General features: G+C 32.1%; 2 protein-coding genes across 2 annotated transcripts; one reads left to right on the forward strand and one right to left on the reverse strand.

Annotated features, from left to right (window-relative positions):
- Window positions 1–1594: 1594 nt before the first annotated feature.
- LOC134727217 (rhodopsin, GQ-coupled-like) lies at window positions 1595–5552 on the reverse strand. The gene is made up of 3 exons (XM_063591597.1): window positions 5290–5552; window positions 3549–3685; window positions 1595–2920 (listed from the first exon to the last, which is right to left on the reverse strand). Exons 1-3 carry the CDS (start codon window positions 5529–5531, stop codon window positions 1665–1667), a joined length of 1635 nt encoding a protein of 544 aa, XP_063447667.1. The 5' UTR covers window positions 5532–5552; the 3' UTR covers window positions 1595–1664.
- A 2352-nt stretch (window positions 5553–7904) lies between these two features.
- On the forward strand, window positions 7905–22112 carry LOC134725601 (neurotrypsin-like). Its single transcript, XM_063589547.1, has 12 exons — window positions 7905–8091; window positions 9348–9514; window positions 10980–11073; window positions 13267–13344; window positions 13838–13960; window positions 15322–15484; window positions 16096–16209; window positions 17089–17144; window positions 18640–18832; window positions 20386–20654; window positions 20798–20937; window positions 21465–22112. The coding sequence occupies exons 1-12, from the start codon at window positions 8034–8036 to the stop codon at window positions 21657–21659; spliced, it is 1650 nt and encodes a 549-aa protein (XP_063445617.1). The 5' UTR covers window positions 7905–8033; the 3' UTR covers window positions 21660–22112.
- Window positions 22113–22883: the final 771 nt, after the last annotated feature.

The raw sequence follows: 22883 nt of genomic DNA on the forward strand, positions 1-22883 counted from the left end.
TCAAATGTCTTAAATCTATGATAAATATACAAACCAAGAAAGAAAAATAGAATCGCATTAGCACTTGGAATTTGGAAGGGGTAAATGAATATGTCAAACTTAAATACTCTAAATGGACATATAGAAAATTAAACTGAAATAAATTCCTTTAATTAGAGAAAAGGTTAGTATATATTATTAAACAAGTAAAACTAAATCTGCATTATACATATAGCTGTTTATACCACAGCAAAAACGTTTTAGAGTTATTGACTTCGCCTTTTCGTGTCTATATATGATTGAAAATAATATAAATGTTAAATTCTTACACCCTGATTTTTATAAAATGAAATAAGGATAAATTTGTCACATCAAATGTTTGAATTTCCAGGTTTCAATTACTATTTTCTCACATTGTACGACTTGTATTACTGTATAAAAACAATATGTTTGGTATAAAAGATTCCAATAAAAGTATTAATGAATACATGATTTAATATGAGCAATACGATGGGTTCAACATGTGGAGCAGGATATGCTAATCCTTTCGGAGCACCTGACATCTTTCCCAGTATTTGGAGGGGTATGTGTTGCTAAGTCTGTACTTTTGTTATGTTTTGTTTTGAATACTGTTGTTTGCCTTTCGGTTATGTCTTTTTTGTCATAGCACAGTTAGTTTCTTTTCGTCTTATAAATGTTCATTTGGTGTATTTTGTCTCCATCTTTAAATTTCAGCAGATAAAGTGCTTAGAAATTATACTTATTCATTACCCTTACTCTTTCACAAGTTGTTAGTTGGTTTGATCTGTTTCAATGCAACAGTATACACTTAATATTAAAATAGAAATAATGGATTTAAAGTTGCATTTGTGAAACGTGTAATATCCATAAACTGAACTGAGATTGTACCATGATAGATGACGTATAACTGTGGTCATCTAAACACAATTTTCAAAAAATAAAGGTTAACTAAGACATGATGACGTCCGATGTTGACGACGTGTTGAGGAGATGGCTTAAATTTCCGATAGAGGATTTGTTTCAATGCTAATAATATAAATTTCTAGAGAGTTATAAACTTTTCTTTATTCATAAAGGAAATTCCATTACGTTATAGAACCTCATGAATAAAGTATGAACTATACTAATACACAGTTCATGAAGTACACGCTGGAATGTGGTTAAATGAAAACTAGAGATGCTCAGTATGAGATGTATGTCTTTTGTTGTAATTTTACCTCTTAAGCACTTTTTAGTAGAAAATTAAGACATTAGAGCCTAAATTTTATCACAACTTGTGCTTGTATCACAGGAATACGCGTACGATTTAAAAACTTGCTTGTATATAAATGACTAAAATTTAAAAAATCAAATAAAGAAATGAACCATTATTGAATCGATGACTATGGAATTAGAATTCAAATGAAAGAATTTGTTTTCACGTTTTCCTGACTATGACCTTTGCTAATGATATAGAATATTAACAACACTCGGTGGTTCAAACTAATGCGTCTTTCGCACAACATAGTCATCATTATATTTCTAAAACGATTCGTGAGAATATTTTTCATACTAAACACGAAACTCACTTTATAACACCAATACATTTTATATAAACTACTATAGTTTTCTTTTAAATGATTCTATTATTCGAATGTAGAAATTCAGTTATTCAGACTAATTCATTATAAAGCACTGCTTTCAAGGAGGTCAGTTTTGCTGTCATCTTTTAAAAGTTTAAATGCTTCGTCAATTTGTGCTATTGGTGCCCTACTTTGGTCAGTATTTACATCTCCACTTTGGTTCCTGGCAGTCATTAAATTGGTTAAATATGAAGAAATATCGCTCTGTGATGCCCTAAAAGCTTGATTTGGAGAACCTATAGTTTCTCCAGTCGGAGTAAAAGCTTGATTTTGAGAACCCACATTTTCTCCAGTCGGACTAGACATATTTGACATGTAGATAGGTTGAAGGAATGGTTGTTGACAAGCAACACCTACTAATGCACGTACCAGTTCACGTACAACATCGCCATAATCACCATTTGGTACCATTTCTGAGATGGTTCGGTTCATTTGGACAGATGGACCAAACACCGAATCATCAAGATTGCTTACACAACTAGACGCTTCACTGATACTGTCACGTGGTTCTGCCGTATCTGCACTTGTAACTCGACTAGCCTGACGTTTTTTCGGTGCTCGCGTGACAGATCCAGTCGTTGATTTCACTGATTTCTTCGGAGGTTTAAAACAACACGATAGCCAAGGGACTCGCTTAGACAATGCCTCTCTAAATTTTGGATGACTGAATGCATAAACAATAGGATTGTGCATAGCACATGCTTTTGCTAACAAAACGGGAAGTTCGGAAAGCAAAGGAGTGACCCAATTCGTTGGTCCAAATTGGCCAATTAATGCAATAGTTGCATAAGGACTCCATGATAGCATATAGAGAAGGAAAATACCCATTGCTATTTTTGCTATTCTGACTTCAGCTCTTGTTTTCTCTTGGTTCTTTCGAATATCATCTGCTTTCAGTTTCTTTGCCATTATTATCATTTCTTTTTCATGATTTCGGATTGCTTGTATTATCAATACATAACAAGCGATAATTATAACAAGCGGAAGTGCAAAGTCCCCAATGTACATACCGAAAATGTAAGAACGATTGTTTACAGATCTGGTTAGGTAATCAAATGTACAAGACGTTTGAAAGCCTTCTGGTATATATGCTCCCCATCCAAATATAGGCGGAACAGCCCAAATAAGCGACCAGATCCAAACTATACCAATCATCATGAGCGCATTTTTCTTGGTCATGAATCTAACAGACGTTAGAGGGTAAGCTATATTAATGTATCTGTCAATAGATATAGCAGCCAGTGTATTGATGGACATCAGGCCGAACAAGCCACCGATAAAACCGTAAAACTGGCAAGCTGAAATAAAATAAATAGATGAATTGATGATATACATATATGTTGTAGATCTACACTAGTTCAGTTAAGATTAAACTATAAATATTGAGAACAAGTGCGTGATGATTTAGAATGTTCTTTAAAGTATGTAGGTCGCAAGTTATCACAAACAAAGAAATAAAACATACCTTCACAAAAAGGAAAGAAAAACAGTGATTAGTTTATTTTTTGTTAATTCTTTGTTTTTGCTTTCCTCTTTCTGTAGTAACATTTACACTAACTTATCTGTAATCAAGCCAGGTTGAGGGCAGACGTTTATGCTACATTTCAGTCCTTTTGAGTTATATATATGTCTGTTCGTGTGTGTTTCGTTGACATCAGTAGATTGTCCCAACTGTTCTTTATGAAAATAAGAAATAAAGAAGTGTGCAATTGGTATACTTACTTGCAAACTGTTGGGTTTTGATGTAATGATAAAGACTATGTTTGCTGGTGTCTTACCATGTGTTTAGATATTACGCCTTTTCAATGGAGATAAAAGACTTTTAGGTCATGTTAAACCATTTTGAAAGGTCAAAACGTGTTTCATGTTTGTTCTTGTGTTTCACTGATCAGTTCTTACTCATGTTTTAATTATTTTAATTCCTACCTACGTCACCCCACATCCACTTTTTATTGAAGGCTGATATGGTTAGTAACGGGAAACCATTAACTAGAGAGAATGTAAAGTCGCTCAGGGCTAAATTTATTATCAGCATATTGGAGGGTGTCTTTAGCTGCTTAGTCCTGAAATATATATTTAGATTGTCCATAAATTACTGATACTGCATTATAATGGATGATTGTTTATAAGAATCTACCGTACTTCACTGAAAGTCTTAGAAGAGTATAAATCAGGTCAAATGTAACATATTTACTGAGAAAAATGCGACGTCCTCATGTAGTATATGCATGATACGGCGCCTTGTTACATTAGATGTAATAACTTTGGTCCTATCAACGTGTGTAGATTACTAACGTAATATGTTCACGAGAGGGAGGTAGTTTCGTCATAAACATATTTTAACGGATTCGAGATTTGGTTTTAACATTTTTGGTGGTAAAAGAGCGACAGAATAAACATACGCACATATGAATAAAAAAGGTATAAAGTGGTTAAAAAATATGCACATCAGCTGATACAATGTTAAATTAATGTTTGTTTCATTTTGTGTTAGTATTGGTTGTTGTGTTGGTTGTGTTTGTTGGTTTATTAGAAGAATATAAAGATATAGGGTATGCATCGATGACACAAAATATGTATATGAACAGCAAAAACACAAAAAGGAAAAAGAACATCTTTTTTATGGATATGGTTCTCCTTAAAGTAGCATTGAGACCTTCAACACAGAGCAAACAAAATTTACCATATTGCAAGTTTAAGACGATCTCAGCACATGGGTTTAAGAAGAACTGTTTGCAAACTGTAAATTGATGAACAAAACCATGAATACTAGTTTGCTTTGCTTTTTTTTATTTCGTTTAAATCTCAAAAAACATGTTAAGCCCCGCCGCAATCTTGCGCCTGTCCCAAGTCACGAGCCTCTGGTCTTTGTTAGTATTATATGATTTTTAATTTTAGTTTCTTGTGTATAAATCGGAGTTTAGTTTGGAGTCCATTATCACTGAACAAGTATACTTATTTGTTTAGGGGCCATCTGAAGGACGCGTTAGTTTCTTTCTACATTGAAGAACTATTGGTGGCATTCGGCTGTTGTTTGTTCTATGGTCGGGTTTTTGGCGCTTTGACAAATTCACCATTTCCATTCTCAATTTTTCAGAACGAATGTCCCGGGGTTGGATCTATTTGTGAACGCTTGTCCCTTCCGTTACCCGAGACAGTGGTGTAACAGTACAACATGAGAACAAACTTTGAAAATCAGTTGGAAAGGGATAAACTCATCAGATAGATACAAAGCAGACATCAAACAAAAAGACAAAGGCTGAGAGACTGTGACAGCGTATTTATTTAACCGACTTAACAATTGAAATACATGATAGATTATGATCATTGATATTAAAAACCGCACCACAGACACGGGCATAGTGAACGTATTCGTAAACTGCATACAATGAGCTACGAGGAATCTTAACTCAAGAGGACTGATATATGTAATTGTCTATTAGAGAACTGTCGAAAAGGATGAGATGATATTTCAGATGAAATATTTTGAAAGTCAGGCTTACTTTTTTGCGAGAAAATGGCAAAACTAAAGATCGGCATGAAGTTAAAATGAAAACAATTCACAACGCTACGAGTCACTTATACAAAATTTGGTCCTGGAATCTATGATGAGTTTATTTAGGTATTAGGAAGAGGATAATTGGAGAAATATATTTAATTAACTTACGTGCTGAAAATCCATATGACTATTGAATTTCCAACTATTCCGGTAATCCCTACAATGGTTATGTATATCCCCACCATATAATGCCAGTGGTCAGGGATTGGGCCAAACTGTTTCCAGTGTGGATGTATAAAGTAGTCATATGTATCGTAAATACTCGTACTATTAGATAGCGTCGGCGTCGTTCCATCTGATGTGTCGTTGTCAAAATTCACATCTGTAATAGTAAAATTAATTAAAATCATTTCTAAAAGAAAACAGCAATTAAAGAGTTACATAAGTTAGCAGATGATTTTATATGATTACTCAGACCAGACAATTAACGCACTTTGACAATATTCATTTCCCTGTTTGACAATTAAGTACTTTTTCCCCACGTCAACAAATTCAGGTTATCCATTATGTAATTAAATTTTTTAACTTAGAAAAAGTCGATCAATGTTCGTGTATCCAGCAGAAATACAAAACATTAACAATGACATTACCATTTTAGTCTATTTAACTCATAATGAAATTTGAAACATTTTCTTACGATTGAATCAAAATGTTTTTAGCAATTAGCACTTTTCACATCGGACTCCTAAATGTTTTAAATATGCTTGCGCATACTTACTAGACATCGTTCCAGTGAATAAGAGATAATTTAGAAAATAACGTTTTATACAATATGATTTTTTTTTGGCTGTTAGGATATAGGGCGTTTCATGACTTTATTTAACTAATTGTTACATTGTGTGCCTAAACATGGCTTCACATCAGAAAGTCTGATGTAAATGATAGATGATTGTATCAATTTCGTAAGGTCTCTTAAGAACAATCTGAGATCCTTGGATGGTACGACATGAATATAAACGATCAGTTCAGATAGGTAAACAATATTCAATTCCCTTGAAAAATCTCTACACGAAGTTTCCTTACAATACAAGCCGTTTTTGTCGAGCCTTCGACTTTAGTCGAAAAAGCGAGACTAAGCGATCCTACATTCCGTCGTCGTCGACGTCGTCGGCGGCGTCAACAAATATTCACTCTGTGGTTAAAGTTTTTGAAATTTTAATAACTTTCTTAAACTAAACTGGATTTCTACCAAACTTTGACAGAGGCTTGCTTATGATCATAAGATAGTATCCAGAAGTAAATTTTGTAAAAATAAAATTCCATTTTTTCCGTATTTTACTATAAATGGACTTAGTTTTTTCTGCGGGGAAACAAAACATTCACTCTGTGGTTAAAGTTTTTAGAATTTTAATAACTTTCTCATACTATCCTGGGTTTGTACCAAACATGGACAGAAGCTTGTTTATGATCATAAGATAGTATCCAGAAGTAAATTTTGTAAAAATAAAATTCCATTTTTTCCGTATTTTACTATAAATGGACTTAGTTTTTTCTGCAGGGAAACAAAACATTCACTCTGTGGTTAAAGTTTTTAGAATTTTAATAACTTTCTCATACTATCCTGGGTTTGTACCAAACATGGACAGAAGCTTTTTTATGATCATAAGATAATATCCAGAAGTAAATTTTGTAAAAATAAAATTCCATTTTTTCCGTATTTTACTATAAATGGACTTAGTTTTTTCTGCGGGGAAACAAAACATTCACTCTGTGGTTAAAGATTTTAGAATTTTAATAACTTTCTCAAACTATCCTGGGTTTGTACTAAATTTGGACAGAAGCTTGTTTATGATCATAAGATTGTATCCAGAAGTAAAGTTTGTAAAAAGATTACTCCAATTTTTCTGTAATTTACTTTTAAATGGACTAAGATTTTATTACAATAATAAAAAAGTAACAAGAGGAATATTTTTATTGATTTTTTTCCTCATTGTTGTTGAGCCTGTGATTTACAGCAAAAATAGGCGAGACACTGGGTTCCGCGGAACCCTTACAATTTTTTTTTGTGTTAGTGTTTTGCTTTCTCTATTTTTTTTTTGCTATTTTTACATTTCTTGACCGGTGTCAGAAAGTATTTCTCCTCACTAGTGAAAATTCTGTTCTCAGCAAATCATTGGTTGAAATTTAATTGTGACGTTAAATTTTCTTGTTTTCTTCTGAATTTTCTTATTGTGATCATCAGCATGCCTGGTGACGTCACATCAAAGTACACATCTTTCCTACAATTTTTGAAAAGGAAGGAATAAAAATCATAAGAGAAACATTTTCCGTCACTGTAACTCGTGTATTACGATATTTCTCTACTCGAGACAGTTGAATTTTAATATTTAAAGCGCAAGGCTAATTAAAATTTTAAAACTGTTGAGAGTGGAGAAATACACTTGTTGCAGTTGTGGAGTTATGCTTTCTTTCTTTCTTTACGTGTATGATATAATATCGGCGAAACTTTTTTCAAAATAATCTATTTTGTTATTGAGCTTCTTTACCATCAATTGTCATGTGGACGGATATCAGGTGTGGTCCTGTGTTTTGACATCGAAGCACTTGAACACCCAAGCAGTGCAAACAGGGTTGGCCGTCACGTTCATTTATTAATCGGAAGAAACACGGCCGTTAATCGAACATTTCACTAGTTAAACGTGATATCACACCCAAGGCTTAAATTGTTATCTAATGATTTGTTTGTCCATAACATTACAAATTTATCGGGTTTCTTAGTCGGGGAGAAGAAGTATGGCCAAAAGTTTGTCAATAGAGGTGATTTGGTGTTGTAATTAAACAGTGTTATATATATTTGGTCTGTTGAAGATATCAAAATTCTTTCTTGCTACTTGCTTGTATGTGACAGCATAATGCAGTTTGCTTTTATATTGTTTACAATTTTTGTTTTTGAGATTTATTCTGTAAAAGGTAGGATTATTTATTGGTTTTTAATTAATTGTGTTCAAATCTTATTATGGGCGGAGAAAATACTGTTAGATGAATGTCACTAAGAAATCCTATCTGACTTTATTCCTAATGCACTTATAGACTTCTCATAAATTCCGAAATAATTACTTGGTAAATGAACATTGATAAGAGCCTAGATTTCATAAAAAAAACCCACTATGTATTAGAGTGCAAATGCATGAATTCAATTATGGTCATTCCGAAATTAATCCATTATAAGGACAAATTACAAAAATAATAATTGAATCAGTATAAAGTGTAACCAACAAATAACAATGTAACAACATCACAAATAAAAGGCACAAACCGACACAGATAAAAGACGGACAAAAGGCGATGTGTCTTCTGTGAACTGGATATATTAATTGATTGATTAATTTTCCAAACTTTCAGTGACAAATATTTCATGCATACTTTGGACAAGAACAAATTAATGAATGGATGACAATATAACAATAAGGCTTATTAAACGGACCTTTCGTTGAGTTGTTTCAATGGTTCTTTAATTTACAGGGCGCGTGGCTTAAAAACCAGAGTCAACATTTGGGGTTAAGTGATTTTACGGGTTTCTTTTTATCCTCTGTAAGTTCTTCTTCTCTGTATTACAATTTTTGACAACGACCATGAGGTTTAAAAATTGGGTCGCAATTGTCCGCCTTTTAATTTTATCGGTCAGTGTTTTTGTTTTGGTGTTTACCATTTAAATGGTTAAGATACATATGTACCTCGGATTATTTCCAAATCTTTAATTTTATCAATTTCTTGTTTGTGCAACAGAAGGTAGATGAACATAAAACCTACATCTCATGACTTACACAACTATTTGTTTTTGTGTAGTGTCCATCTGTTTTTCCTTATGTAGTAAAAAGATACACCAGATATCAAAGGGATTTTCAAACTCATAAGTAGAAAATAAAAATGACAATGATATGGCGAAAAATGAAAAACGATCAAAAGACAAACAGTACATATATACTTAACATAACATAGAAAACTTGAAAGTGAGAAACAGGAACCCCAAGAAAAAGTGGATAACAGCAGGTGCTCCAAAAGGATAAATATTATTATCCTGCTCCACAGTTAGTCATAACATTTGACCAATCATTGTATTTGTTACTTAAGTCCAGTTTAAGTGTTTAATCTAGTTGCCCATATATCATAATTTTAATTCATGAACCTCTAGATCTGATCCTATTATTATTTGGACTATTTAATAGGATATAGGAACTACATTAGTTTACGAGGAAAATCAAATACTGGGCGAGTGTTGGTGAAAATCAATGGAACTTGGGGACAGATCTGCAGCACGAGATGGTCTATTAGAGATGCCACTGTAGCATGTCGACAGTTAGGCTTCAGTGGTGCACTTGACAATCAAACAAAGGTAATCCTGATAGACCGTGTTGGCGGTGACCTATAGTTGTTAATGTCTGTGTCATTTTGTCTCTTGTGATGAGTTGTCTCATTGACAATCATACCACATCTTCTTTTATTTTAATATATATATATATATTTATACAGGTTTTATGACTTTGGATGGAAATTTAATTTGCTTTTCAAAAAGTTATTATTTATTCTTTGTGATTTGCGTATACTATACATGACGATGCTAAATGACAGTTTTTTAGCTGTAGGGTTTCCGATATTTGAACAAAAAGTAAAATCTCAAAAATTCTAAACTTCGAGAAAATTCAAAACGGAAAGTCACTAATCAAATGGCAAAATCAAAGGCTTAAACACATCAAACGAATTGATAACAACTGTCATATTATTGACTTGGTACAGGCATTTTTTTGTGGTGGTCTCATGTGCAAATGCGCACGAAGAGGATAAGTAAGTAAGTAGTAACAGGCATGTTGTTAAGTGAAAAATGGTGAATTAAACCTGATTTTATAGCTACCTAAACTTATCACTTGAATGCCAGTCGCATAAAATATATTGACAATGATGTGTGAATAAAACAAACAGACATTATAGGTAAAAACCTCATAAATAGGGGTAAAGCAGTCAACATTTTGTTATAATCTTTTAAAATCACTATGAATACAAACAAAGAAGCATAGAAAAACATATAGACAAAGCACATTAGCAAAAATGAAAGACAAGAATACAAAAACTTACCCCTACATAATACTCAAAGGAAGAAACGATTTCATAATAACAGTTTTACTTTGCATTTTCTACAGTATCAAATGTTATTTCATTGATCTAGATCAGAAGGGAAATACTTATTCTCACAAGTATTTAATCATTACACGAAGGGTGGACAGGAGTAAGAGAATATGGGACTGAGGACATTATATAACAATAAGGAGATGTGGTATATTGACAATGAAAAAGCTGTATACCCTTATCTAAATGACTGTATATGCACGTAGTCATGGGTCATCATACGGTCTTCAAAAATGATCAAAACCATTATCGCATATTTTCAGAGAAAGAAAAGGAATTCATATTGGAAATAAAAGAAGAAATAATGTAGTAAATTGCTTAGTCAGTTTTACGAAAATTCGATAATTTTATGCATTAATCAATGAATTCGGATCGTTTGGAAAATTCAATACGGCATCAGTTCTTCAAAGTATAAAATAATATTTGTAAAAAAATAACAACAGCACAAACATAAAATAATCAAAAGACGATACAAAAATAGGTTAATACATATTGTACTGACGCGTATTGATTTATAACAGTGGTATAACAGAATATATTTTATTTTTGCTTAAACTAATGTGTCCCTGTATATCTGAGATGCGTTCCGTTGTTTTTAAATCCAATTGAAAATTTTACACGAATTGACATAGTATGGAAATAAAGCCTTGAAAGATAGTTTTATATTTTATTTGTAGAACAACATATCAATGGATCGACATCCTGTTTTACTGAGCAATGTAAACTGCAATGGATCAGAAACAAATATAATGGATTGCAAAAGCATAAAAGGTGAGTTGCTTATTGTATTATGCAATGGATCAGAAACAAACATAATGGATTGCAAAAGCATAAAAAGTGAGTTGCTTATTCTATTACACCATGGATCAGAAACAAATATAATGGATTGCAAAAGCATAAAAGGTGAGTTGCTTATTGTATTACACCATGGATCAGAAACAAACATAATGGATTGCAAAAGCATCAAAGGTGAGTTGCTTATTGTATTACGCCATGGATCAGAAACAAACATAATGGATTGCAAAAGCATAAAAGGTGAGTTGCTTATTGTATTACGCCATGGATCAGAAACAAACATAATGGAGTGCAAAAGCATAAAAGGTGAGTTGCTTATTGTATTTTGCTATGGATCAGAAACAAACATAATGGAGTGCAAAAGCAGAAAAGGTGAGTTGCTTATTGTATTTTGCCATGGATCAGAAACAAACATAATGGATTGCAAAAGCATAAAAGGTGAGTTGCTTATTGTATTAGGCCATGGATCAGAAACAAACATAATGGATTGCAAAGCATAAAAGGCGAGTTGCTTATTGTATTATGTCATGGATCAGAAACAAACATAAAGGATTGCAAAAGCATAAAAGGTAAGTTGCTTATTGTATTACGCCATGGATCAGAAACAAACATAATGGAGTGCAAAAGCATAAAAGGTGAGTAGCTTATTGTATTACGCCATGAATCAGAAACAAACATAATGGAGTGCAAAAGCATAAAATGTGAGTTGATTATTGTATTATGCCATGGATCAGAAACACACAAAATGGATTGCAAAAGCATAAAATGTGAGTTGCTTATTGAACTATGCCATGGATCAGAAACAAACAAAATTGATTGCAAAAGCATAAATGGTAAGATGTTTAGTATATTATGCCATATTGATTACGAAACTTGAAAAAGACAGGTTGACAAAAATGTGAATGAATAGAGGAGAATAATTGATATTTTATGTTTGTTATTTATATGCATGAAAATTCAAATTTTAGCAATATTCCTATTCCACGATTTCTTTTTTATCGGAAGCGAGATAACTCTAATATTATTGATATGAGAAGATGTTGTATGAATGCCAATTAGACAACTCTTTCTCCACCAGAATAAAAATGACATGTAGCAGTTAACCACTGAAGCTCACCGTACGACCTTCCAACAATTAGCAGAACATTATCTGAATAGTCAGCTATAAAAGGCCCCGAAATGTTAACCAATTTAAATGCGAAAACTAAATATGATACAGCAACAAACGACAATCACTGTATTACATGCTCTTGCCTTTAGACAGGCACATACATAATGTGGCTTGGTTAAATTATACTACTGGCACCAAAGCTTCGCACACACACATTGTTTAGTGATGTAACAGTACAATATAAGAACAAACTATAAAAATGATTTGAAAAGGGATTAACTCATGAAATCGGTTTAAAGCAGAAAAACACACAAAAGAAATGAAACGCATATTGGACGTATTATCTGAACATCCTCAAAACAAAAAAATGGTCAAATCATAAACTACTATGAAATTGTCGGAAGGCTGAGGGTTTTCTCAGGAAAACAAAATCTAGCTGCATTTGATAAAACCTTTTGTAGTTTTTGGTCCTCAGTGCTCTTCAGCTTCGTGAAAAATTTGATTCGTGCAGGACTGATGGGTCTTTTGTACACAATAAGCGTTTCTCGCGTACACAATTATATATTTTTGAAGAGTTTATTTATATATAAGTTAAACTTGTATGTCACTTCTGATGAACACATTATTTATTTATTATATCATGTCGACTATCACTTAATGGTGTATACTAGTGCATATTTGCTTCTTGCATTCGGTTTTGTCTTTATGAAACGTTGTCATACGTTTTTTAATACCGTGGTTAACTATTCGGAATGGGTTATGTTCATTGTTGAATAACGTACTGTAAAAATCCACTCATTCCACATTTTCTTAATTAACATTAGTCTGTCTCTATACACATGCACATGTTTACAGTTGATAGATTGAAAGGAGTTCAAAATTGATTTTCGAATAGTCTAATGTACTTGCTAATCCTTGGTAAAGTTTGGTTAACCTTCTCAAACACCATAAGATTTTAAGGTTTAATAAGAAAAATGTAAAAAAAGAATTAATGATATCATTTTAAATGATATGTATATAAACCATTTCTTTTCCAACATTATTGCTTTCCGTTTCAGACCCAACCAGAATTCATTGTAGATCGAAAACTCCCGCAGTTGTCACATGCGCACTACCTTCACAAAGACCAGATGCAGGTATAAAATGTTAACAACAAATACATTATCTCGACAAAAACAAGTAAATATCAGTTAATGGGTATGATCGTCAATGATTATATTCTGTTTGTGTATCTACACCTTATTCTGAAATTAAAAAAACTTAAACAAAATATTTGTCACGTTATTATAATTCGACTCAAACTATCAATTGGCAAATAGAGTACAGTAGTATATATGTTACAGTGTATTTGGACAATCAGGGATTTTGTAAAATCACTGATTTCACAGATTCACTGTAACATATATAAAACAATAGACGATTACTGACATGCCAGTTGGAAGGTTTGCACATAACCTTGCTCAAATCACACATAACCTTGAATATCACCATTTTTACGAAACAGAAAATATCATGCCATGACAAACAACAGAACAACTAAAAAAATCTATTACTCATAAGTGTTGGCCATTTTCCCACCATTTTTAATTTGTTTAGCCTTATATTTATCTATCTTGGTTTTTTTCTCAGACCGACAACCTTGTCTATCAAATCAGTTTTTATGTAAGAGTAAGAATATCTGTATACCTGAATATTGGCGATGTGATGGACGAAACCATTGTGGTAACAATGAAGATGAACAAAATTGCGTACGTAAGTATGCAAATAAATATATGTGGCAATGTATACTTAAATAAGTAGAGGACAATTAGAAGACGACGGGTGCCACATTTGGAGCAGAATCTACTTACCGTTTCGGAGCACCTGAGATCAACCCCAGTTTTTGATGGGGTTCGTGTTGCTTAGTCTTTAGTTTTCTATGCTGTGACTTGTGTACTATTATTTGTCTGTTCTTCTTATCTGTTTAGCCCTGGCGTTGTCAGTTCATTTTCGATCTATGAGTTTGGCTGTCCCTCTAGTATCTTTCGCCCCTCTTTTGAAGAAGAGGTCAATTAATACTGCCTTTTCTGTGAGTTTACTTTGTTACCATTGCGACTATCTACTAAAACAATTGGTTTGTAAAGTGGGTTCTTATCATGTCCTATATATCAATCCCTAGTACAAGAAGAAGAAAACAGGTATCGTACAGAATTAAATATAGGATGATTTTGACTAGAAAAAATTAAAGTTAAGGTAAGGGTAAAGCACTGCACGTAATTGAAAAATATTTTCCAAAATTAGTTAAAATTATAACCAGATAGAGGAAATCGAGCATTTGAAGCATTCATATGATTACACAACACAATTCTCTCAGTTGTTGAACCTAAATAAAGTCTAAGGATTTCAGAACGTCTTTAAAAAAACTTGTTTGAAGCAAATTTTGGTATAGGATTTCATTTTAGTCACCAAGTTTTCATAGACGTTTTAACTTTCAACAGAACTGTAGAAAAGAACAAAAAATACGAGTGCAAACATTTAATTTGATGGATGATATAAATGCTGAAAATTACGTCTGATAAGTTAGAATTATCAATTACACAATTCGAATTATTCTTTTTCGCGGATCAATACAAAAAGCTAAAATTTTAAAGAAAATAAAAATCTATAAGTTTCTGTTTAGATTAATAATGCGGGCTTCCTTTTTAGGGACCAACTAAGACATAATCTCTTGGACCTGACTGATATCTGAATGTGGTATCATCCAGTTCGAGTGGATTTACATACATGCTGTTCAATTTGGAGACCTTTTTTTTGTACAATTATTTTGTTTACCGTGTTCTTGTTCGTCTTATTTCTCATTTAAGGTTTCTAATTATTCTTCGGGTTATTCAACAGCAATTTACATAAAATTATAATTTTTGTTTGAATTATACTTAATTTATTTTTTACATTATGAAAATTAAACCATACAAACAGAAATGATATATATATATATATATATGAAAGTATTTAAGAAACTCACAAAAGCATGATTTAAATAAATGTTTGGGAGACCCTAATGGGATTCCGTTTTTACCAAACAATATAGGAATCCTAAATAGTATAAATATATGCGAGCGATATTTATGTTACAGCACATAACTTTTACCCTTCTGAGAAAACTGAAGTTCGTCTAGTTGGTAAATTGCCATTTTCTGGACGATTGGAAGTTAAATATGGTAATGTTTGGGGAACAGTTTGTGATGATGGGTTTAGAAGAAGATCAGCAAATGTTGTGTGTAGACAACTGGGTTTTCTGTAAGTAAATTGTCAACTTTTTACCAAGTGGATTTTTTTGGTAAAGCCTATTCAATAGAAAACATACTATTTACGAATATTTACAACGACATTGTTTTTTTTAGATTTCATAAGAACTATACGATAATGCAGAACGGCATTGTATATTTAAACTTTACAAGCACGATACGAAAATGCACCATAAAAGTGGGGGTGGGGAGTGGGGGTACCTTCAAAAGCAAATATAATACCAACACATGTGCTCATGCTTATTTCAGTCATATTTTTAGTCAGGACCACGCCATGATTGTATTTTGTCATATACATGTAGTTAATTTTCATTTAGTGATGTGGACAAATCTTTGATAATCATGAAGGGTTTATTCACTACTTGCTTTGACCGACGCAGATTAAGATAATATATAGACATCTTCTATTGTTGATATTGATTTATATTTCCGCGAAATTTCTGAAAAAAAAACCATTTAAGGATCTGCAAAATCTTAGATAATAGCAAACTGTCTTCGATTGTTAAATAATAATTCTCTGACCTATAACATCATTTTGTTTTGTTTTAAAATCACCCGTAACATTCTTTATATAATACATTGGCTTTTTTTAATTAAATTTAGCTCAGCTGTATATCCTTATCGAAGTCTACCGACGTTGAGAAGTGGTCAAATCTGGATGGATAACGTAAAGTGTAACGGAAGTGAAAATTCGATATTTGATTGTATTGGAAATCCGTAAGTATTAACCTTTTTCTGAAATATCTGGAATAAATAAATTCTCGTTGTCACCTCATTAACATACAATGTAAATGGCCGCTAAAATGCTTCGGGACTGTTACAGCTGACTATACGGTATGAGCTTTGCTCATTGTTGAAGGCCGTACGTTGACCTATAGTTGTTAATTTCTGTCATTTTGGTCTCTTGTGGAGAGTTGTCTCATTGGTAATCATACCACATCTTCTTTTTTATAATTGCGAAGCAGTTATAATGTACGATTCAATGTCTAGTCTGATGCAAGATGATCTATAAATCCAGGATACATATTAGGAAATCGGTACAGCTTAAAGTTGTAGTGAAGAAATAGTTATCAGGAGGGATAACTCGTGACCTTTTGCAAAGCTGGTGCTAATAATAATTATTTATCCTTCTCCGTAAATTTTAACATACTTAACATACATTTCTGATCTTAACGATTGATATTTAACATACATTTCTGATCTTAACGATTGATATTTCACTTCCTTTCATCTTCTTGTATATCTAACGATTATTATTTCAACTTAGTAAAGGATGGAATTAGAAATATAACCATTATGATAGTTTAAAACAGAGGGGCGAAAGATACCAGAAGGAGAGTCTAGAATATATTCATGTGTATGTGCCAAACCTGAAACCTCTTTATTAGTTTTAATGTCATTTAAGGAATACGTATGGTATTAATAGTAAATATCTGTTAAATTAATTATTTCTAACTTTGCAGACTTGTCGTAATTAAGTCTTTGGGCAATTGTACAAACAAATTTGTGGCCTTTTTGTGACCCATTGATTTTCGTGTAAAATGTTACAAAGCAAATGCAATTTGTTGTCTAAATTATTTGAATCCCCATTTTCAGATTTGGAACCAATGACTGTGTGCACAAGGAAGATGTCTGGATTGCTTGTCAGCCAGGTATAAATGTTTTCTGCTGTATACTAAATTTATTTAAGCGTAGCTATCATCAAATACTAATATTATGGAAGAATTCATGATAAACATAACTAATGATATGTCCACTATTCTAATAAAATATGCAGGTTTCATAAACATTTGTTTTGAGACATCTTTCTACACACCTTATAACTTATCGGTTGAATTTTGTAAAACAAACAATAAATCGACAGTCAACAACAAGTCCTCTCATTTATTGTCATTGTCAATCTAAGACACTTTCAATAGCTATCGTTTGGATTTTCATGTAACCTTTACAGACATACGAATTATTTTTTTGTTATTTGGGTTCGTCTTGAATGTTTATTACAGTGTATATATAAGCTTGACTCGAATGATATATATATCAATATACAGTTAGGAACAGGTTCTTGTACATCTTCAGATTTTAAATGTTTGGCTTTGAGCGTTCCTGATGAAGGTAAATCCAGAAAAGCGTCTCGGATGCACAGTCCAGCATCTATGCCCGAGAAAACACATCAAAATGATGTTGGGCTTATCATCTGCATCACTTAGAAAATACCATAAATACAAATTAAACTGTCATTTCAATTAAAATTTGCAAGTTGACAGAAACCACATGTTTTGTTAACCTGATTTTGAAGTGATAATTGTTGGCCAAATGTATTAATAGTAAATACTCATCAATGATTCTTAATTGTGTCTTATTTAATAAATTATGTGTTAAGTTTATTTAAAAAAAGGTATAATTTGAATTTTGAAGCTGAAATAGAAAATAAAGTCATTTAACAAAGAAATTAACAACCACTTTCATGTTTGAAATATTTTTTATATCTTTAATGTACATGCAAATTATAACCAACATGAACAAACAATGAAATTGAATTATTATACATAATCTAATAAAAATATATCATATATATATGGCATAAAAAGTTAACAATGATAAACCATATTTTTCTTTGAATAAAAACAAGGTGAAAATGAAAAATTGATTGATTGCATAATAATGTGCTTATTGTCCAGCAACACATATTACATTCAAATTAAGTATAAAAACATCTTTTACAATGTAAATGAACAATTGAAATAAATACCCAACTAATACAAAAATGTTTTCAAAGATTTAGGAATACCATATTGCTGACAAAAATGCAAATTTTTAAATTGTAATTATATTGATAATTCTGTGCAGTAAATTATTAAACGTTTTGTTTTCAATTTTTAACTGTTTTGTACGTTGTATGTACCATCTTATTGTAAAAAATCATTATAAGAAAGGTGAAAGGAATCTCCTCCGCAAAAATACAAAACAAGTTCTTATTTGAGGAAATCTTAAAAATCCATTGTTATTCTCCAAAATATGTATGACATAAACTTATATATTATGTTATTTGAAAATAATGATAACATCTTTTTTCAGCAATATTAATTACTGACTTTTTGACCATTTTATGTAAATCAAATAAAATTGTCTAATGCATATTCTTTGAAGGTTGTGGGTATCAATTTTTCCCAATACTAGAAAGAAGTTATCGGATCGTTGGAGGACAGGCAGTTACAAGAGGAAGCTGGCCTTGGCAAGCGTCAATTTTGTTAATTTTACCCACAGGGATAGAAGAACCCTACTGTGGAGGAACATTGATAGAAAATCAGTGGGTTCTGACAGCTGCACACTGCTTCGATAGGTACACACTATAAATAAAGTCATCAAAGATACCAAGATTGAATTTTTACGCCAGATGCTAGTTTTGTCTGCAAAAGACTCACTAGTGACGCTCAAATATGAAAAGTTGAAAAGATCAAATTAAGGTAGATAGGGTGTCTTCCTCCATCTTGGATTTGAAAATAACAGAAAACAAGGTCCAGATCTTTAATAGAATGTGCAAATTTTTAGAGTACTAGGTAATTCATGTGTAAGAACTTCTATTTCGATATAGAAAATGACATGTTTTTTTATTTTTATGGTTGTATTGTACAAAAAACAGAAAACATTTGTTTGATCAAATTTTTTCCAATATTGCCACATAAGGGGCGGCAACTCAAATGCAAGGGCAGATAATTCAGATTAAGGTACTTTTACTATAGAATGTGTTAGGAATTTACCTACTTTAAAATGTAGCAAGAAAACGGGTCCGGTGACCCCTTTTTTTTTTAACTGTTAGCATACTATTAAAGCCATCTTCTCGTATATTATCTCAAAATTACTATGATATAGTTTATGCTTTATTGCAGAAAATTGGGTTTTCCATGCATAATCTAACCAAAATTTGTCAATTTTGAAAACCGTGTAGCGTAAAAAGTAGCCCGGTGACCCATTCTTTTTATTATGATTTTTATAAAGCATTATATAAACTACATTTTGGCAAAGTATTAAAAAATATGGATTATAATTTAGACACCCCATCTACCTTAAGGGTGAAGAGCATTTAGGACTTAAATTGTCGAAAGGTTTTTGAAAAATGCATCTAAAGTAAATAAACCCATCATAGATACCAGGACTAAATTTTGTATATACGTCAGACGCGCGTTTCGTCTTCAAAAGACTCATCAGTGACGCTCGAACCTAAAAAAAAAGTTGAAAAGGCCAAATAAAGTACGAAGTTGAAGAGCATTGCGGACCAAAATTCTTAATAGTTTTGCCAAATACAGCTAAGGTTATCTATGCATGAGGTAGAAAAGTAATCTATTTCTCGCGTGGAACATCTATAGTCGTTTTTAATAAAATCTAAGTTTTGTTATGTCCGAGGTTAAAGTAGTATTTTTAACCTTATTAATATTACATTAATGTTGTATCCTAGATCAAATTCATTCGTTTAGTGTTCGAAAAGTAACATCAGTCGATTTACACATGTTAAAACTTTCAGTCATAATCGACGATAAGTTGTCACATGTCACCATATGCATTGTATCTAAACTCAATCATCGGAACATCTAATTTGTCTCTTCACTTACCCAATTAAAATAAAAATTGCGAAAAGTTAATTTTCAAGACGAAAAAACAATAATCAAACAAATAAAACAACATATGACCTCCGATGTCCATTTTTTTGGTGAGCAGTTGTTGCTTTGAAGCAGTGGCAACTGTCATACGTTTCATGTTTAAAGTCGTATTTAGTGATAAGTCATGCTGTTTGAAAGGGGGGAAAATTCTTGATAAATATAACAAGTTAAAAGACTAATGTAAAAGAATTAATAAATTTGTGTGTGATTTTAATTAACTGTTTTACACTTATTGTAGATTAAAAGATGTGTCGAGTGTCCGTGTCAGACTAGGGGACTATAATAAGGATGTTAATGAAAGTCAAGAACAGGAATTTAGCATCAAACAGCTAATTAAACACAACTGGTATAGAATTGGAAGACATCCAGCTGATATAGCATTGATCAAGTTGGATAGACCAGCCATAACAACAAGATACGTGCAGAATATTTGTTTACCAGGTACAGACACACGTCCATTTAATGGAAGTGATTTCTGTTATGTGACTGGATGGGGAGATACTAGAGGTACGTATACGATCAGAACTATGTTGACTCTGTATGTGACAGTTTCTGTGTTATCCACCTATTTTATTTTATATGATAAATGTCCAGTGATTATTTTTGTATTCGTTAACGACAATTTATTCTCATCTGAATTTATATTTTAGGTACAGGCAATAAAAGCATAATGCAGCAAATAAGAGTTCCAATATTTTCATATTCTGATTGTCGAAGTAAATATGGGTCGACCTTACCCCCCGGTATGATATGTGCAGGATACGAGATGGGAGGAAAAGATGCATGCCAGGTAGGAGAAAGAAGAGAGGTTTTTTTTGTAATTACTGGAGATCAAAATTAGTATGCAAGAAATTATTGCTCAAGGCAAAATTAAAAATGATGAGAAGATTTAATTATGGTTTACAATATCACAAAAAAAAACCAACACTACGTCTGCAAGAAACAAAGATTAGCAGACGATAAACAGTCAAACTAAAATTGTAAAAAAGAACTAGATTGAACGACACATACATCGCTTTAACCTGAGTCAAATCTCGAGTGCTGCGTAATGTCAACAATTCCTGTTCAACTCATGCAATCAGAGGTGTTACCACTTTTAAGATCCGGCTATTAATACAAATATACACGAACATACGACAACAATACTATATCAGAATGGTAAATGTATCGTGTTTGTTTAACACTGAGACATCAACAAATTTATAATCCAGTAGTACATACTTATTATGTAATGTTAATAAAAACAAAATTTGAAATAAAAAGATTGCAATGATTACAAAATATTGTGTTGCTGATTATATAGAACTTCTATTGTAGGGTGATTCCGGAGGACCATTAATGTGCAGACGAAATAATCAATGGACTATAGTAGGGGTTGTATCCTGGGGAGATGGGTGTGGCCGTATGAATAAGCCGGGTGTTTATACTGAAGTATCGACTTACGTAAAATGGATACTCAATATTATTCACCCTCCCCCAACAACTCCGGGCATATCTCATATATTTGGATGAGTTCAATGGACGACGAAAAAGAACTTTTTATCAATATATGGTCCATCAAAATAGCACACATCCCAACCAATATGTATTCCAAAACATAAAATGTGATTATAAATTTTGTTGAATTCTTAAGATATATTTTTTATACTTATCTTTGGAATACATTTTTGTACCAAATAGTATCAAATGGTGATATAAACAGTGTAAACAAATTCCATAAATACATGTATGTTAATAAGTTATGAAATTCAGGTTTATAGTAAAAAAAAAATATTCATGTCATTTGGTAGTACTAACCATATTTTTCTGGCAATTGATATTACAGTTTAATCCAGACTGACAACAACAAAACTGTACAATCGTGGTGTCACATTTTATGTGTTTGCTTTAACACCTATAGCAGAATGTCTTGTAACATTCAAATCTGAATTTCATTGTATGAATCTCATAACTGATAATGATTTACTCTATTTTTAATATGATAATAAAAAAAATGAAAGGTAATTTTGCTCTTGAATAATTTCAAAGGCGAATTTTCGTAAATATTGACAACGAAATGTAAAACAACAACACATATGTACACCTCTGGGAAATCGGATGAGGTCAAAATATTTATTTCCAGCTTAAATCGGACCATAATAAGCTCATTAGAGATATAGACATTTTGTATTGTCGTCGGACGCACATTTTGTCTACAAAAGAGTCCTCAGTGACGCTCGAAAAAAAAAGTTGAAAAGGCTAAAACAAGTACGAACAAGAAGAACATTGAGGACCAAAAAATAAAAAAAGTTTTTTCCAAATACAGCTAAGGTAATGATTTCTGAACAACCTGAATAAATGTCTCCAGTTACGCTACATGATATGTCAATTGATCTTTTTTATGATCATTTTGATGTTTTCTGGATAGTTTAAGAATTATATTGTTTATGTGTATCTTACACACAGTTTTTTTTACAAACTCTGTAAAAAGTATGGATTTTTTGTTGTTTTTACCCTGAATCTGTGTTCTTCAGTGCAGATTCTAGTAATATATACAAAACAATAATCTGTTAAAACCTTTTTAAGGTCGTTTTGAACTTACAGTAAGGTGGAAGCTTTCGATTGTCATAAAGATCACGCTGTGACTTTGACATAAACAACAGCACTTAAAAATCTGTCACAGTGATAGTCGATGAATTTCTGGTGGAGTTCTTATTCCCCAAGGGTATCACCAGCCAAGTAGTTACGACTTCTGTG

Source organism: Mytilus trossulus, chromosome 7 (genome assembly GCF_036588685.1).
Source record: "Mytilus trossulus isolate FHL-02 chromosome 7, PNRI_Mtr1.1.1.hap1, whole genome shotgun sequence".
Classification (NCBI taxonomy): Eukaryota; Metazoa; Mollusca; class Bivalvia; order Mytilida; family Mytilidae; genus Mytilus; species Mytilus trossulus.

Excerpts from the sequence above, each read along its gene's own strand:
- LOC134725601 (XM_063589547.1), top strand. The coding sequence starts at position 8,034 with ATGCAGTTTGCTTTTATATTGTTTACAATTTTTGTTTTTGAGATTTAT. Across the intron at positions 13,345-13,837 it reads TTCACAAAGACCAGATGCAG|ACCGACAACCTTGTCTATCA; the intron begins GTATAAAATGTT and ends TTTTTTTCTCAG. Across the intron at positions 15,485-16,095 it reads TGTAGACAACTGGGTTTTCT|CTCAGCTGTATATCCTTATC; the intron begins GTAAGTAAATTG and ends AATTAAATTTAG.
- LOC134727217 (XM_063591597.1), bottom strand. The coding sequence starts at position 5,531 with ATGATTTTAATTAATTTTACTATTACAGATGTGAATTTTGACAACGAC. Across the intron at positions 3,686-5,289 it reads GTCATATGGATTTTCAGCAC|GACTAAGCAGCTAAAGACAC; the intron begins GTAAGTTAATTA and ends TATATATTTCAG. Across the intron at positions 2,921-3,548 it reads GTGGATGTGGGGTGACGTAG|CTTGCCAGTTTTACGGTTTT; the intron begins GTAGGAATTAAA and ends ATTTTATTTCAG.